The 19395-nt window shown below is 42.0% G+C and overlaps 1 protein-coding gene across 3 annotated transcripts in view; it reads right to left on the minus strand.

Moving 5' to 3' along the window:
• Nucleotides 1-6782: 6782 nt before the first annotated feature.
• adck1 (aarF domain containing kinase 1) overlaps nt 6783-19395 on the minus strand; it is a 194572-nt gene continuing 181959 nt past the window's right edge. For all 3 annotated transcript variants that reach the window (XM_066685485.1, XM_066685502.1, XM_066685494.1), the window contains 2 exons: nt 16338-16531; nt 6783-8470 (listed from right to left, as the gene is read on the minus strand). In XM_066685485.1, the coding sequence (XP_066541582.1) occupies nt 8302-8470; nt 16338-16531 (363 nt within the window). In that variant the 3' untranslated portion in view covers nt 6783-8301. The remainder of the gene's footprint in view (nt 8471-16337; nt 16532-19395) is intronic.

The raw sequence follows: 19395 nt of genomic DNA on the forward strand, positions 1-19395 counted from the left end.
TGTGATCACAGAGATTACATCTTTGAATAAAAGTCAGTCCTGATGTGGTCTGTGTTCCTCTTATAGGGAACTATACGAGTGCCTGAGAAAAGCTGCAGCTCCACAGCTGGAAATCCCCACTTTCCCCTATAATGGAATTTCACAGTTTTAAATAAACTCATTTCCCACTGCAACCAGAGTTGACATGGGAACACCGCACACACACACTGCTGAATTCACTGCTCTTCTATTAATTTTATCCCTCTTCACTCCACTCTTCACTCCTTTTCTTCTTCTTTTCATTTCGTTTTTCCTCATCCTCTCTTTTCATTGTAACTCTTAAAGCTGGTTGTAGACCCCTAGTCTCTTTGCGGCAGTGTTTGAGATTCACTCAAGAGGATACTGCAAAAAATGCAAACATTCTGGGGTTTATTTTATAGGCGATTTACACTTCTTTCATCTTCTGCTGTATGTATTTAGAAGATTTATCGTACTATTTTCTGTGTTGTACTGCATCTAGTTTACAACCCCCATTTCTGGAGGAGTTGTGAAAATTTGTAAAACATAATTACAAAGACAATTTTTCCAATGATTTCACAGACTATCGTTCAGCAAACAGCTAGAAGACAACCCATCTCAGTCTGTGCAGGACAAGGCTGGACACTACTGTTGAATGTGTTACGTTTTAGCCCTCAGATGGCACCTCATGAAACACGTACTCTAATTTATATTTATTTTGTACTTTCTGAACCATTTAAAAAGTGCCCTGCACAACACATACAAGCCCTATGCTGTCTAAAGCAACACATTTCAAACTTAAGTACATTTTTTAAACTTACTGTTACAGCCACAAATTCCTAATATGAACAGTATCTAGGTCAGGTGCAGTAGACTGGTCTAAACCTACACATTCCTATTTTTAATTGCCCAGTAGTTACTGTATAATTAGCATTAGAGTATAAATAATCTTTGGAGAATCTTCTGAACACTGCGTTTGCTGAGACACTACCGCAGTGCATTATGGTATACTCTGGAAATTCCAGGGTATGTCACAATGCATTTTGTGATAAATGGGTTTTTGATAGTGAACTATGGGGAGTGAAATGTACCTTTGAGATTTCGAACAACACTACAAAATGGCTGACACACTACATAGTGCACTACTTCAGTAAGAGGGAGCAATTCCAAACGCAGCTTTTGTGTCCAAGTCCACGTCAGTTGTAAAACTTTCCCAAGATAAGCTGTGTTCGCGTGGGTTTCCTCCGTGTGACTGTCTGTGAGGAGTGTGGTGTATTCTCCCTGTGTCTGCATGGGTTTCCTCCGTGTGACTGTCTGTGAGGAGTGTGGTGTGTTCTCCCTGTGTCTGCGTGGGTTTCCTCCGTGTGACTGTCTGTGAGGAGTGTGGTGTGTTCTCCCTGTGTCTGCGTGGGTTTCCTCCGTGTGACTGTCTGTGAGGAGTGTGGTGTGTTCTCCCTGTGTCTGCGTGGGTTTCCTCCGGGTGACTGTCTGTGAGGAATGTGGTGTGTTCTCCCTGTGTCTGCGTGGGTTTCCTCCGGGTGACTCTCTGTGAGGAGTTTGGTGTGTCCGCGTGGGTTTCCTCCGGGTGACTGTCTGTGAGGAGTGTGGTGTGTTCTCCTTGTGTCTGCACGGGTTTCCTCCGGGTGACTGTCTGTGAGGAGTATGGTGTGTTCTCCCTGTGTCTGCGTGGGTTTCCAGCGTACATCACCTGTATTTCACAATGCATTCTGTGATAAATGGGTTTTTGATAGTGAACTATGGGGAGTGAAATGTACCTTTGAGATTTCGAACAAAAACTACAAAATGGCTGACACACTACATAGTGCACTACTTCTGTAAGAGGGAGCAATTCCAAACGCAGCTTTTGTGTCCAAGTCCACTTCCGTTGTAAAACTTTCCCAAGATTCCTTACGAAATATAGTTGTAAGAGACATAGCCCTCAATTCGACAAGGTATTATCCTCCACAAGTCCACCATTGTTATGGTAGTATATGGCTGAAAGCAGTTAAAGAAAAGGGTTGAATGCATTTAAAAGCATCACCATCCACTAAAAAATGAAACATGTACTTAGTGAGATTTCACATATTCTCCATTATAAAGACATCAGTCAGCTGCAACACCTTAAAGAGCAGCGAGCACTGAGGCTCTGTTAATACACACCAGCCACGTCAGGGGCGAATAATGGATGATGAAGATGGGAGGCGAGGCTACATAGGGACAAATGAACATAATCCCATGGGAAAATTACTCACTGGGAGAGAAGTAATCTCCGTCTCGAATGCTGGGCTTTAACATTTCAAACATGTGGACAGCGAGAAAAAGTGCCTCCATCTGAGCCTGTGCGCAAGCCGGAGTCTATAATATTGCTTCACAGAAGAGCAAAATTGAAGGGAAAAAATGTAATGTGATTTTCCATTAGCAGATTAAAAATGTCTTTCATGGCTGCCTTTCCACTTAAATCTGGAGCCGTGCTCCCAGTAAACCAGGGTCTCCTCGTCTCTAGCCTCAAAATGTCACAGGACACAGAACGTTCCTCCTCCGGCTGATCCCAGTTCATAATGAACACATCCTTGCTCCACCCGTAGATGTGCTCTTCTTTCATAGCTACTTTTGATAGGTTGGGCAAGCTTTGCAGGACACTGCCCAAAATGCCATTCAGCCCAATGGGAAACTACAGCCCAGAATGTGGAGCTGAAAATATAATTTTACTCAATAGCATTTCCAAAAGAAAAAAAAAAAAACCCAAACCCACCCCTGCCCAAAATCACACAGATCCCAGTACAGTAATACACTACTATATTTGCCTTATTGGACTGATCCATTTTCACATTCTCTGATGTACTAAGGTATTAAACACTGTTGGCTCATTATATTTGTGCGGCTCATATATTTTATCATCTCTTGTTAGGATTTCTTACCATTTTACCTGCTTTCCAAACTGCCAATTTACACCTGATGCTGTGAATCAATTTGTGTGGTAGATCTCAGATTTGAAGTGAGATATTTTTTTGCAGGAAGAGAACTTGGCATAGTATACATTCCCCTACAGCTGTGATTGGATTGTGAAAGACATGTTGGTCCTGGAGGAGCACATTACTGAGAAACACCTCTGTGTACTGTAGATCACCAGTAAGAAGAAATAAGTGGTTTCCTCAGAGAGTAATTAATCCTAGTACTTAGCTGAAAACCTTCTTGTTAGGTACCAAAGCAGTGCGGCACGGTGGTGCAGCAGGTAGTGTCGCAGTCACACAGCTCAAGGGACCTGTAGGTTGTGTGTTCCAGTCCCGCTCCGGGTGACTGTCTGTGAGGAGTGTGGTGTGTTCTCCCTGTGTCTGCGTGGGTTTCCTCCGGGTGACTGTCTGTGAGGAGTTTGGTGTGTTCTCCCTGTGTCTGCGTGGGTTTCCTCCGGGTGACTGTCTGTGAGGAGTGTGGTGTGTTCTCCCTGTGTCTGTGTGGGTTTCCTTCAGGTGACTGTCTCTGAGGAGTGTGGTGTGTTCTCCCTGTGTCTGCGTGGGTTCCCTCTGGGAGATTGTCTGTGAGGAGTGTGGTGTGTTCTCCCTGTGTCTGCATGGGTTTCCTCCGGGTGACTGTCTGTGAGGAGTGTGGTGTGTTCTCCCTGTGTCTGCGTGGGTTTCCTCTGGGTGACTGTCTGTGAGGAGTTGGTGTGTTCTCTCTGTGTCTGCGTGGGTTTCCTCCGGGTGACTGTCTGTGCGGAGTGTGGTGTGTTCTCCCTGTGTCTGCTTGGGTTTCCTCTGGGAGACTGTCTGTGAGGAGTGTGGTGTGTTCTCCCTGTGTCCTGGGTTTCATCCAGGTGCTCCTGTTTCCTCCCACACTCCAAAACCACAGGTTGGTAGTTGGATTGGTGACTCAAAAGTGTCCGTAGGTGTGAGTATGTGTTGCCCTGTAAAGGACTGGCGCCCCCTTCAGAGATTGTTCCCACCTTGTGCCCAATGATTCCAGGTAGGCTCGGGACACACCACGACCCTGAACTGATAAATGCTTACAGACAATGGGTGGAGGTAACCAAGCATCAAAATATTATTTAAAAAATTGTTTATACATTATATATTACCTCCTTTTTCCCTTAGAATAAAACACTGCTTTTGTTAAGGGGTCTTTCAGAGCTCTGTTTTGATTGGCTGGTCTTTTCTGTACCTCATGTAAAGCAGTCTGAGCTGAAGAATTCACTTTCAATACAAATGGAAGGAGACAATTTTATAAAGCCAGAGGAAGAAGACTGTAGACCTGAACCTTGTTATAGTGTATTATTATGTTTATGGTAATGGTAATGGTAAATATAATGTATTATGGGACAGTATTCGATTGTATAGATGTTTTCTGAGGTTTGATTGCATGCGCTAATTAAGTTAATGGCAGACATTCTACTTTATTATATATGCCATTTAATTCATTGTTCATGTTTACAATTTCTGTATCAATAAGGCTTTATAAATGCATTGATTTCATAATATTGCATCATAAAACCTGGCATTATAACCCTATAGTGTTTAATATAATGTTTTGCATTTAATCATAACTACTTACAAGCACATACACAAGTATATGCCAGCTGTTATTGTGTTATATATGCTATATACGGCTTTATAAAGCACTATGAATACAGTGATCCGGTTTATGTAAATGTATTTGTGGCACTAGGCCAGCAGTGTTCGGAGGAGTCATGCGCAGATAATGGCAATGATGAGCACCTTTCATGGCGAATGAAAACGTGGCAGATCTGCAGTGTTTGCCGAAGCCAGCTGCAGCAGCAGGTAATGGCCCAAAAGTGTATTTCCACTCAGTTCAGCTGAAGGGAAGAGATTAAGCTCTGCTATGTGGGGCAATTGATTGTGGCATTTAATTTACTCCCCCAGTATTTCCCCTTCCTTGGGCTAAAGCCTGAGATAATGCTGGTGATAAGCGCAGCTGGCCACATGATACGTAGCACACATGTGCTCGTTACAACTAAATACATCAGCATCTCCTACCTATAGTAACAGGAGACATGTTGAGATAGGATTATCTTCCTGATAGAGGCCTACATCCTACATGCTTCACAAACCACAAGGAGGCTGATAGGAGCAGACTTTTCACTGACAGCTCTGCTGTGTGGGCAGTTAGAGTTATTGCTCGATCAATATATCATCAATATTAGAATTAATATCACACAACAAGATTGATTTTTCATTTTAGAAGAATTGATAAATGACTTAGTTATAGGTAAAGCATATTATTTGATGCTTCACGTTATTTCAAATAGTTTTTTGCTTCCCAAATTTTAGCCATAGCCAATTCCACCTAACAACGGGTCTCCCCCAATCCCACACATTTCCACAGAGCCTCAGGAGAATACAGACAGGCGTGTGCTTTCTCCGGGACCTCTGAGGCCAACCGGACGCTTGTTCTCAGACATAGAATGCAAGGACGAGAATGCAAACTGCCCAAATCTATTACATTAGACAGACACTCTCTAAACAGAGACATGTTGGGGTAGAGTGTGTGCCATTCCAGCCACCAATAGAGCAAGGCCAATGTGCTTTCTAGGAGTCCCAGCCTCGATTGGCTGAGGCATCACTGGGATTCTATTAGCTCTGAAGTACGGGCCAGTGCTTAGCCCAATATACCACTACCTTTATGTCAAATTAAATATCACTCTGATAATGTGATACATTTAATAGGTTTAAATAACTACTTGGAGGATCTTGAATTTTTATCAACACTGATTCAGCCTCAGTGAGGTTTAAATGCTGCTGGATAAATATAAACTATAAGTGGAGAGTGTCAAATCCTGCTGTGTTCACACTGCCCCCTACCTGTCGAGCCTGCAGGCCCATTACCTCCATGATTACATTTGCCAACGCCAGTCTCAGCTTTTTGATCAAGATGGATGGGCTTTTGATTCTGGCCAGACACTGGACTAAGAGCTGGCTCTGAGTCTGCTTAGAGAGGTCCAGTCTAATTAAGAAATGGAGGGGGAGCGATAAGAAAGGGAGTGGCTTGTGTCCTCTAACTCAGCATGACGATGCTCTGACTACAATGATACCTGGAAATGGCACTGTGCATAAATAGCATGCTATTAATAAAAACAATCTGTGTAAACAGTCAATATCAAGGCAGGACAAATTAGGCACTCACGCAATTATGCAGTTGGAGAGCATCTCATCCATACAAACATATTAATTACCGGTCCTAGCATTTTCCTGAAAAAAGCCCTGGGCAAGATTTGGCCCTGACAGTATTAACTGTGGGAGCAGTAAATGGCACATTACAGTGGAGCGTGAAGCTGGGACTCTGCAATTTCATTTCAGCTTTGTGGTGGAACGCTGGACTGTATGGAAAGCCATTTGGAGGTGGAACCTGTTGAGCAGACAGATAACTGTTTCCATCACTGAGGCCCTGGCTGCCAGGAGTCCGCTCTGCTCCCTGCTCTGGAGGATTTACGCCCTCACCGGACTGTCCAGCTGCCTGCTGCTGGCCCTGGGCCCTCCTGGACGAAAGGGTAGTTCCTCACCACAAAGACCTGCTGGGAAGATCTTACCCGAGGAGGCTCATCAGGGCCACAAAAGCACAGAGTGGACTCAATGGACTTAAACCGGCCCCTGGGGGAAGAGGTGCAGCCAGCAAATATATTGTGATGACTTCAATGCCTTTGAAAAGGAAAAAAAAATATCCTGAACACTGGCACTTTAGATCAATGACACAGCTGTAGTGAGAAACAAGAAATGCACTGTGTTTCAGGAAGAAATGTATGATGTCATTAGAGTTTAATTTCCTTTATTCCCATTCATAGTGATATACGTAATTAGAAACTTCCCAGTGACATCTTCAGCTGCTGCTATATATAGATTCAAACACAACAACAAACAGGACACGGGGAAAAAAAGGTTTCACAAGGAATTCAATGGCATCAAACTGATTTAAAGAGATGAAGATCCAAGTTAAAGTGATTTACGTTACATTAAAACAGCTTAAGCTTAAAAAAAAACGTTCGTGGAACATTAACGTGTGTTAACACTTGAAGGAACACTAGTTAAGATTAGGTATTTTTTCTTCTGGACTCCCCCCCACAGTTGGAGTCTGGAGGGAAGAGTGTTTTCCTACCTTCCTCAAAGAGTTACATAGTGCAGTTTCTGCAGTGCTGAGCCAGGGGCAGAAATGGCAGAGTCTCTGTTCTATCTATTACAGCTCGGTGAAGCATCACAATGATTTTGAAGCTTTAATTTTAAGGTTAAAATAGTACCTAATGTTGCTACCTAAAGAGCAACAAGAGCAGTCTTTTTAAATGCATCCAAATGCTGCAGACTGCAGATGGAGCTGTTACAGATACATCCAAGGAGTGCAACACATACGCCATGCCCCTAGTACTCACTGACATCACAGCATGTGACTTACACCTAAACACACACGGGCATTGCTATATGACTCGATTAAGAAAAGAAAACTTGAACGAGAAAAGGACGTAGGTATTATAACACAATCTAGATGTTCTCAGCGATTCCTGAGACCTTTGACGGCCAAATGATTTTACGGACAGAGCATTGTGGAGTTCAGGGAGCTGTTTTCTTGACTAATTTATTTCTTTAAATTCGCAGTAATGCTTCAGCCACTAAAAAGCTCTTGAAGAAATCTACAGTGGTTCTTCCATGGCATCGCTTCAAGGGACCCTTTCTATTTTTAAAGGTGTGGGATCCCACTGCTGGGTTAAATTGCTGTGCTGTGGTCTGTGTAAAAAAAAAAGGCATTGCAGTGGAAAGAAAAAAGATAAAAGAATGAAGGAATGTGAATGGAAGGGTTCCCCCACAGATCCCCCCTCAGTCTGTGGGTGTCCATATCTACACAGTGCTGTATGAACAGAGCTGCTAAGAATAGAAGAAATCTCACAGGAAATAAAATATATATTAACACTATTTGACACTTGAATAAACAGTTCTGAACACGTTGTGCGTCTCGAACACTGCTATGAGAGTAAACATGCTAAAAGAACATATCCCATGTTGTAACCTTAAGGTCTGATTGTATCAATACCAGCTACTGCCTTCTTCATTATCTGCATCAGAGACACTGCATTTTACCTTGTGATTATGTTTCTTTACTCTAAAAACTCACTGACCTCGTGATTACGCTCATTCACAGCTACTTACATCCAGTTATTGTTAAATTTAGCAATGAGTGGTTGACCCCATATCACAAGGTAGAGGACCAGTTCTCCTCTGATATTCTCCTCCTTACCCCGGCTATGACTAGTACATTCTGCACAAACAAGAGGCAGCAGACAGGCAGTAGTCTGGACCTGGTCTCGGTCATTCAGTGAGTGTAGGACAAACAGCTGAGCATGGAGCAGATCCATCTGGCCAACAGTGAGCTCCGGATCCACAACACGAGTTCGTAAAGATTGATCTGCCACAGAGAGACAGTCTCAGATAAGGAAATCTGTAGCCGCCTGGTCCTTGACTTGGTCTTGCGTCTTTTATAGCTGAGAGAGAGACAGAGAGAGACAGAGAGAGAGAGAGAGAGAGAGAGAGAGAGAGAGAGAGAGAGAGAGATTTTATTGGTACAATCTATGCAGTCTACCTTATTTTTCCCAATATGTTATATTCAGCAAACAATCCGTATTTCTGCTTTAACTCATGCAGGAATGTGAGCCCTGCAGATGATGCGTGACATCTAATAAACCATATCATTTGTCCAGGAGTGCCCAAGCCGTCCAAACGTTTGTAGATCCCAGCTTCTCTGGAGTTCCTTCTGAAATCAAGAGTATTATTCAGGACTTTGTCCTCTCTTCACAGCAGTAACGTTTTCCTATGCTTCTGTTAATGCTGTACCTTTAATAAAATTGAAATGTAAAGAAACGGAGGAATGAATGGAGAGAACACGAGAGAGTCTGAATGACAGACAACAGCTGAGAGCGAAAAAGAGGCTGGAGCGAATGGGAGAGGAGAGAGGGAAGAGGAAGGAAAGAGGGAAAGAGATTACCACAGATTAAGTAAGTTGACTGTAAATGATTCAGACTATGTTGACTTGAGCCTCATGGTCTAAGTGAAGCAAATCAGACAGGGGACATTGGGTCATACAATATTAACAGCAGAGAGAGAGAGAGAGAGAGAGAGAGAGAGAGAGAGAGAACCACCCTCAGGGGAAAACAATGACTCTCCAGAATGCATCACATACTCTCTCTCTCTCTCTGCAGAAACAGCTTTGAACTGACAAACAGCAAATACAATCACATTCATCATCTCACACGTTCTCCTCCAAAAACGTAAAAGAAAACAAGTGGAGGAGAGAGACAATAACGGTGAAAATGTGTTTGGAAAAAGCAGACGTTAAGGTGTGGATGTTTGCGTTTTGGTTGGTGAAGACGCTGGGGAATGGAAGCTGGTGGCTGGGGTGGGTTTTCGCTGGTATGACATGATGCAGCATGAAGATGACGGGCTTGATGTGTCAGAGCGTACGGATCTTTTCTTGTGTTTTGACGTGACGTGAGCAGGAAGAGAAGTTACAGCAGGAGCTGGACTTACACGCCACTAATACCCACCCTCCCCTCCAACAGCTTTATTATGTCATATATTCATACACACAAACACGGTGAATATTCATCACACCGGGGCATGGGATTAGGTTCCCGGCAACCCCTGAGCGGGATTGCATAACTTTGCTGTCGCTTGAATGAAGCCATGTTCAATATTTCATACATAGACATGGAGGATGCAGTGGTGCCTCATGAGGGGTTGATGAATTATTAAGGGCATGCTGGGAGAAGCCTGTCTGCCTGTCCGAGCCTCAGAGCCAGGGGCTTGGAGTGACAGCTCCACTGGAAGCCCACTGTCCTCTCCTGGACCGTACAATGCCAGCTCATTACACTCTGTCCGTCCATCCATCACAAACACGCCACAATGCACAGTCCTCTGTGGTGATTCTGCAGAACTACACAACACCGAGGTTACAACAAAAGTAAAAAAGCTTTGAGACCTATGCTTTTCAAGTGAAGCTCTCTCCTCTGAACATCTCACAGCCCTAAGCTTCAAATCTTGGCTCTCAAGACTGTTTATAGTTTAACAAGTTATGTTTATATTTAAATTTTAAAAACCTGAATTTTGCAAATAGCAGGGGGACACTTCACTGTGTAATGTCAGAAAAACCATCACTATAGTGGCAAACCCAAGGGTACATATTCTTTAGTTAGGGAATCTTATTTTACCTTATTATATAACCCAGTAAACAAGGAACGTCCCTAGACGTTAAAAATAGGTCTAAAAGTAGTCTGTCCGTCAAGGACATATTTTAAACGTCAATGGACGTCCAAAATCCATCTTAATAAGTTAGTTAAGAGGTGACCAATCGATAACGTCAGTGGACGTCCAAAATGCGTTTTATACAAGTAATTTATTTCGGGACCAATTAATAACGTCAATGGACGTCCAAAATACGTCTAATAGTCGTCTTTTCAATGTCTGTGTTTGGACGTCTTTTCGACTTTCATTTTCAACCTTAAGAGAACGTTGATTAGACGGCAGTCATTACGTTATTTCAACGTTGAATCAACGGCTAAATGTTTACTGGGAATATTTGTAGACTTTAAAATTGAATTATATCATACGCCCAAGGACTTTTATTATGTTCTTTAATTTTACACCCTTCTATAATGGACTCTTACAAATATTCGCTTCTCCTTCTGAGAAGTAGGGGATGAAATGTATCTGCTGTTGCTTTAAAGATACATGTACCTTTAGTGTCAACAACGTACCACTACCGTACCTTTATTTCTGGCACCTACACAGAAACAAAATGACACCTGGCATATACCTACCAAGACATCTTTACAAGCGCTTACTCCACTAGGTGTTGTCTATCAAAAAGGGCTGTCAACTTTAATGTCAAGCCGACCGAAATCCTATGACTTACATCTTTTAAATCTTAAAATGAGTCTCTGGTTACCCAAGAGCTGAAAGTGAGAAAATATCCTTACTTCTCTTCAACCAGCCTGACTCAGAAACCATGTCACTGCGACATACACTGAGCTACAAAGTCTAGGTCATTTCACCCCAGATAGTGTCATGAGACAGCCCATGACAGATGTTATGTCAGCTAGAGTTGGGAAATAGAGGCTTCATGACAAATGATGCCTGTTGGAATAAGAGCTTATGAATGTTTATGTTGGGTTATGAAGGGCGTGTGTAAGTGTAACACAAATACTGTCCTACAATGAGGTTTAGAAACTAATACATGTAACATATACAGTACCAGTCAAATGATATGTGACTGCTAATGTTGCCCCTTGTGGAGAAGTTTCAGCCTGCTAAAGATGAGTGAGCGACTGTTTCATCATGCCGTAGGAGTGTTATATCCATATCTGTACACTTCTAATTTCATATCATAGTGTACCGTTATATATTTGGACCCACATTTCTATTAAATAGCTTTTCTTTATTTTATTGTTTCTACATGGTAGATTAATACGAATACATCAAAATGGCCACCATCTCTTCCTGGGGACTCTCTGTTTTCCCAGAACCCCATCCCCCCACAAAGAGCTGGTGGAATGTGAGATGGATGCGTTTCTTTGCTTGCCCTGCTCCCATCATGACTCTGAAGTGGATTAAGCAGAAAACATGATGGTGATGCTGTTTACGACATAATTCCATATGTGTGCCTTTATAGTTTGATGTCTGGCACTGTTTGTAATGAAAATGACTAGGATGCACTGACATGGAAATAGCAGTCAATGGCATGAGCATGTAACTCATGTTTAGCAGACTGAAACTTCTCCACAAGGGGCATTGTTAGCAGTCACTTAATGATCATTTGAAGCACTATAACAGAGAGTTACTCGTTTTCTGATATGTCTAATGGTAGATAATCAGTGTATGTATGAATGAGTGAGTGTGGAACAGTGGATGTAAACATTACCAGAACGTTTAGCATGTTTACACACAGGTAAAACATTTAAATATATATTGTGCACTTAAATATACAGGAAAATGTCACATTTAAGTTTCTTCTATATTTACTTCAGCCAATCAGCCATAACGTTATAATGCCCTCTTTGACTCGACACTCATTATCCACTTTATCGGCTCCACTGACCATACAGATTAACTTTGTAGTTCTAATATTACAGACTGTAGTCTATCTGTTGTTCTGCATACTTTGTAAACCTACTTTCACCCTGATCTTCGCAGGTCAGTTATGTTTTAGGTGGTGGATCGTCCTCGGCACTGCAGTGGCACTGATGAGGTGGTGGTGATGTGTAATGTGTGTTGCACTGGTACAAGTGGATCAGACACAGCAGTGCTGCTGGAGTTCTTAAACACTACCATCCTGTGGGCAGAAGAACTGTGTGAAAGAGGTTTAACATAGTATGCAGAGCAACAGATGAACTACAGTCTGTAATGGTAGAACTACAATATGAACCTATATGGACAGTGATAAAAAGCGCAGTGAGTGTAGAAACAAGAAAGTAATTTTAATGCCATGGCTGGTGGATGTATAGTAATTTTGAAAACACACAATACATACAGTTAGACCAGAGTTATCAAAACATTTGCATTCGACTGAGCACATTTTATAAGGATGTTTTATAAGGACGCAGTAGGGAGTGTTCACTTTAATGCTCTGCCTGAGGGCATGAAACTGTCTTCAGACTACAGAGAACATCACCTCCCTTTCACCCTCTCTATAAAGACAGGTTCAATTCAGGTGCAGCTGACTTCACTAAATCAATCTTATTACAAGTAAAGATGCTTATAAGGTATGACTACCAACAGCCACTGTCTATTTTCTCAGAAAATCATAGCATAATCCATTTTATAGGTTTACGGTTATAGCACCTGAACAGCAGAACATCCAAATCCACCAGGGCTAAGAAGGTCAGGGCCTGGCCAGTACTTGGAGGGGGGACCTCCAAGAAGAAAGCTTGGACGACTGCTGGAAGTGGTGTTGTTGGGGTCTACAGAGGGTGCTGATCCAGTGGTCTTACTAAATCTACCACTGTGGCCACTTCAGGCTTCATTGTCACCTCCATTTTCAAATACATCGGCTTATTCATCCCTCATTGACTCCTCTCTACCCAATAGCTGATGCATGGCGAATGCAGTACTGTAGAAGTGCCTAATGTCATTGTGCTCAATGCCAAGCATCAGCTAGATGGGTATAAAGCATTCAGGCACTGGGTTATGGAGTAGTGACCCTTGTGATAAGAAGCTGTGGCTTTTGTGATCAGAACTAATCATACACACAACAACTGTACCTGATCTCACTAAAAGTTCTCATGGCTGAATGCAATCAGAAATGTTCCAATTTCGAGGCTATTCATTAAGAACAGTGGGACTATAATAATACCAGAATTTCTCAAGAAATGTTTGGCGAAACACTGTTAACTTTAACTTAAAATACTGTAAGTACACAGTGTAAAATATTAAAAATCATGAAGGTATTCAGGGAGGAAATCTAAACTTTTGCACTAAAAAGAGGCTGAAAAGTGACTGTGCTCCGATATTTTTAAAGTCATTGAACAATTTTCGAAAACTGTGGCAAGACTACAGAGCTGTGAGTATGGGCATGAGATTAGCCGATTGTACAGTCAGCCTGAAAATAATATTTAATTCAAGAAAAGACAATGAAGACTAATACCATTCTCTTTGAATGAGGTGGCAGCAGGAATGCCAAGGATGAATATTAGCCCCAATAGCCTCCCGAAGCCCATTCATAAAGCTTCTAATTCAGAGAAAGGCTTGAGCTTTGTGAAATAAGGCAAATGTGTCCGCTGTCCCTTGAAAAGTTTGGCTCTTCTTGCTAATTAAAAGTGCATGGTCTGGGTGCAGTAAAGGGGTCAAAAGCTATCTTCTGTTAGTAAATGCTGAAGCTAACTCATGACATAATGATGCTGCAAAAATCGCACACATCAAACTAAATCAGTGTGACAATCCTGCCATGTTCGAGTGCTCCTCTCTCTCTCTTTCTCTCTCTCTAAGGCTGTGTGTTCAGAGACTGGTAATGGATTTTAGATCTGCATTCTGCACTCTGCTGCCATTTGCTTTTAATAAAGAGGCGCTGAGGCGGATGACATTGAGTTTCATGTCTGGATGCCTCCTCCTTTCTGTGGCGCTCCAGCACCCTTCACAATCACCACCCCCACTCCCCCCAATCCCCACGTACAGTCATCATCCACCCCCCCCCCATCCCCGCCAAATCTCAATGATTTTCTCCCACAATCACAGAGTTCTTCATTAAAATGGGACGAATAAATCAATATGATCACTGCTGACTGCCGTGAAATGTACAATAGAATCACAGTGGCACGGCTAGAATAAGAACAGGCCTTTAAAAAAATGCTAGCCCAAGTATTTCAACTATAGAGAGCAGCAATCCGATACCAAGTATCAATAAGTAGCATTGCTAACACAAAATACTTTATTGAATATTGACTGTTAGAAGAAACGGAGCCGAGCGTAGCGTAATGTAACATAAGGTCACAAAGTAGGTCACATTGACAATTGTAGCGACTTGGAACACTTTGTAAAAAATGTAATAAAAATTTAAACTTCTCATTTATCATTGGGTCACATTATATTTTCTTTTATTTGTACACTTTCATTGTTTTAAAAAAAGTGACAACTATTTTTTTTACAATACTCCCTGGTCCAAGAGGCTGTATTTATCACATAAGCACAATGGCTTCTTACTCAGTGCCGTCTCAGGGCTTGATTGTTGTCATTGTTCATAACATGGACTGAGATTTCGTAGATCGTAGATTGTGAAAGACCCAAATTCTTTGCATTAAAACATGTTCTTTTTGAACTACTGGAAAACTCTTAAATGAAATTTGCCAAAAAGTGATGAACAACAAACTCTTTTTGCTTGTAAACACCGTGCCTTTGCTGAATGTTTCTTTTATACCTTGCATTTTCTACTGCGTACAGTTTACTGTTTCGTCGGTTCTAAGTGTGTTTATATGTACAGAACATGTTCAAGATGCTCTGTGAAACTGTCACGATTAGCGGAGGGCGGACTGACGGAGACGGACGCACACGCTAAAACACAGTACTTTTAATTAAACAAAAGATATAACAAAACAAAGACAGGCAACTACGGAAACGACAAGATAAAGGAAATGAAATGAGGAAACGACAGAGACAAACAGACCGGACTAAGCAACATGGCAGGAAACATTGGAGGCGAAATAACAAGACTTACAGGAAAGAAACGACATGACTTGGAATTGAAAGGAAACAAAACGACAGGACTAGGAAACGAAATGAATTGACTTGGAGTGGGAAAGAAACAACACGAATGACCGATACAAGGAAGTGACACAAGGGAGCTTAAATACATGAACAGACGAGACACACCTGAAACAGATAACGAGGATTAAGGACAAGGAGGCGGAACAAGGACAGAGACATTGACAATAACAGACAGAGCCATGTGCAGAGAGAGCACATGGCAGGGAAAACAGGTATGACAGGACGAGTGCGTGACAGAAACATTGGCAATCTTTTCTTTGTAAGTTTGTCAGATAAATAAAGCTTCAAGCGAATGAACAAATCACAGATACTTGTTTTTACAGCATTTTCCAAAATGTCCCCACTCTTCAGGAAATGGACGGGCCAATGGTGTGCAACCATATTGAAAAACTATTGATAATTGAAAAAATATTGATAATTTATTGATCGGTAACACGTAGATTTAATTCAGATTTTATTTAACGGAAGCTGGTTTGCATACACTGGGTACAGATCTGTGGGTTTGTGTGGAAGGTGTATGTGATATGTATGTTGTGTTGGTTTAAAGTATGCTTTGAGTGTGTGTGTGTGTATGAAAGACCTATGCATTAAATATGATGAGTGTGGGATGTCGTGTATGTGTACATTCATAATTTTAAAACGTGTCAGTACACCATTGGAGAGTAAAATAAACTCAACTACTGAAAAGATCTTTTAATTACATATGTACATGTGATATGTCGACATACTTACTCTCTCCGATTAAAAGTATATTTCTCCAAAATGGTAAGTTTACAGAACAAGATTAAAACAAAACAAAAACCGTTCCACATTTTGAATGGAAGTTAATGAAAGATTTCAGTAATTTTAAAGAGAAAAAGGTGCAGATACAAGGTTTTACTCAGAGAGCACTATGTAGTATAGGGGTGGCAGGCAAGTATTTGAGAGCTCTCAGTGATATCTGATGCTATGATCTGTCTACTCAAGCCTATATGCTTAACTGCCAAGCATTAAAATCTCTTAGATACTGAACGTTGAGTGTTGTCTTGAGTGCAGTGTAGAGTGCGATCTCCTCTGCTCCTTGATTCCTCAGTGAGTTTGAGTGTTGAGTGCAGTTGTTACCTGGCGATGGCTCGTGTGCAGCAGCGGGACATGTTGATGAAGGAACTGGAGCAGGCCCGGGTTTGCAGGACAGTCTCGATGCCCCGCAGCAGGTCGTTGGTCTTTAGCAATAGCAGCATCTGCCGGGGAACTCTGTTCAGCAGGTCACTGATTTGTGGGAGATACTGTGCTGCATTCGTACGGATCTCCACATCCTGAACAGAAAACACATACACACTGGATATATGAATGCACAGACCGTATATGAACGCATAGACCATGCATTTACATTAATGAACTTTGCCAGATGCACTAATTCAGGCCCACAAGTGATCTAATCATGTTACACAAGCTTGTGAATCATGCCCAAGACGTTGAGTACACAGGTCAAATGCATCAGTTTTGATTGTGTTTTTGGTTGAATGCACTTTTTCTTAATTTGGCCATTGTTCTGTGAACTGTATTTTCTTTGTATTTATTGGACGATCCAGTAAAATATATTTATGTATGAAACCCCTCACTCGCCTCTTCTGGACTGAATCCAGTCTGATATGGCACGGTAAAAATACCAACCATAGAGTTGGGGCAGTTTCTCGGTTGCACTCAGTTAGCTCTGGACAGTAAATACACCCAAAAAAGGCTCAGTACAAACTCTAATACACAATGCACTCAAAAGACTATTCCAGCCAAAAATGCTAATGTGGCTAACATTTAATGAAAGTGAGTGGGAAACGGGTATCTGCTCAATGCTAACTGGCATGTTTAACCGACTGTTCCTTTGAGAGTGCTGGGATATATCAGCCGCCTCTGAGAAATTAGCCACAGGATATGTCCATCTGCCATGAAATATCCACATTCAAGAGGGTGGAAGAGCAGCAGCAGGAAAACGGAGGAGCTTATTTCGCAGGCAACTGAGAAAGTAAGTGGCTGAAACTGCGACAGTGAAGATTAGCTGTTTTGGCTCTGCCACTTGAGCAATGTCAGCCCACTAGGTTGGTACTCGCAGCAAATAACTGCTAGTAATCAGGCATGCTGACTTCCCTTCATGTCACGAGATATATGATGGAAACTCACATTCAAAAGAATGGCTAATGATGATATTAAGAGTGAACACACCACTGATGCCACAGCTTCTTATTCTCAATTGGACCAGGCAGCTATTTACAACCGCAGTAATGAATTTCATTACATTAATCCATCAATGATTGGGTTAACAGGCCAAGAGACTGCGATCAATCACAACTTGCTCTCGCAAATTACAGTGCCACAATTCAATAGAGTGTCAATACTGCAAAGAACAACACTGAAATTAAACATAAATTCGCTGTGCCGTTTACTGTTTTGTCGCACGTATTGACTGGTCACCATCCATAATTATACAACGCTCCCCATACAATAACCCCCAGTCAAAACAGTAAACCAAAAAGCCCCTAAGTAACACTTCTATGGACAAATAACTAACTCTGAACAATGGGTCTGTTTGCACAAATTGTCAAACTTCATCAAAGCCCTGTTTTCACCAAATCGCTGGCACTAGTACAAAAACATGAGCAGAGAACTTGTAGGCCCATGGATTTATTCTCGCTTTATGTGTGACAAGAGAAAACATGATACTTATGTATCATGCCAATTAAACCAAAACCAAAACTCAGCCACGCTCAACCAAACTCTGAATTTGCAGGAGTCTGGTGTGGGCTCTAAAGGCCTCGCTGGGGAATGGTTCCCAGGGCTGGCTGCAGACGTGTGGCTGTACCTGGCTCAGGGCTAATCTTCCTTTGGTACCCAAAGCCAGGAGACGTGGCTAGAGCTTGCAAAGAGCAGTGAAGACCTCACTGTGTCCCAAGAACACAGCAAGCTGCTCTGCCTCACTCTCACTCTCTCTCTCACACACACACATATGCAGAGGCCAGGTGTGCAGAGTTAAACGGAGCCAAACACACGTCTCTAAGGAGGATGACTGCCAGTATGCGCTCTCAATGGAGGAGAATTAAAAAGCTTTTTTTCTACCAGCATTGTGAGTTTCAGTATATTGTGGTCTAAACACATATTATTAGATTTCTTTTCAGAAGGCATAGGAATACGATTGGAGATATTCCATCAAAATTATACAATTGAGGAGACCAAATAAGCAAAACAAACGAGACATTAATTATCAAGTGTGCACACACACAATATCAAACCTTGTACTAACATATTAAAATGTAATAAGACATTTGGGCGGCACGGTGGCGCAGCAGGTAGTGCCGCAGTCACACTGATGTGTGTTCTCCCTGTGTCTGCGTGGGTTTCCACCGGGTGACTGTCTGTGAGGAGTGTGGTGTGTTCTCCCTGTGTCTGCGTGGGTTTCCTCCAGGTGACTGTCTGTAAGGAGTGTGGTGTGTTCTCTCTGTGTCTGCGTGAGTTTCCTCCAGGTGCTTCGTTTTCCTCCCACAGTCCAAAAACACACGTTTTTAGGTGGATTGGCAACTAAAAAGTGTCCGAATGTGTGAGTGTGTGTGTTGCCCTGTGAAGGACTGGCGCCCCCTCCAGGGTGTGTTCCTGCCTTGCGCCCAATGATTCCAGGTGGGCTCTGGACCCACCGTGATATCAGATATCTATTCTCAATATACTACAGGAAGCAAAGAGTGCGGATAAGGAATCTATATTCTGTAACCATGAAAGAAGGAATAGCTTGTAGCAAAGGTGAGCTGCATCCTAAGTGCACATTTAATACTAATCCTAACTAGTGTTTGAATATGTAATATAGTTTCTGTTATTGTCAACATTTCCAGTCAAAGTTGAGTGCACTAAAAATTTATTCATACTTAAAATCTATCGATTTTTGGTGGATAAAATGAAAAACTAATGTCCCAGAATTCAACAGGAAACTGAAAGTTTCGGGAAATTTTAGCAAGTAGTGCCCTGCTTCCAACACAACCCACTTCACAGGTTATAAACTAATACTCCTACACACAGACAGTGCACTAAATGCTAAACAGAGGATGTGAAGCTTATATAGGATATACAAGGTTTTATCATCTGACATACAATGCCCTATTTAACTGTTATTTTATGACCTTCACTACACTAAGATGTGCAC

The sequence above is a fragment of the Hoplias malabaricus genome, chromosome 1 (assembly GCF_029633855.1).
Source record: "Hoplias malabaricus isolate fHopMal1 chromosome 1, fHopMal1.hap1, whole genome shotgun sequence".
Classification (NCBI taxonomy): Eukaryota; Metazoa; Chordata; class Actinopteri; order Characiformes; family Erythrinidae; genus Hoplias; species Hoplias malabaricus.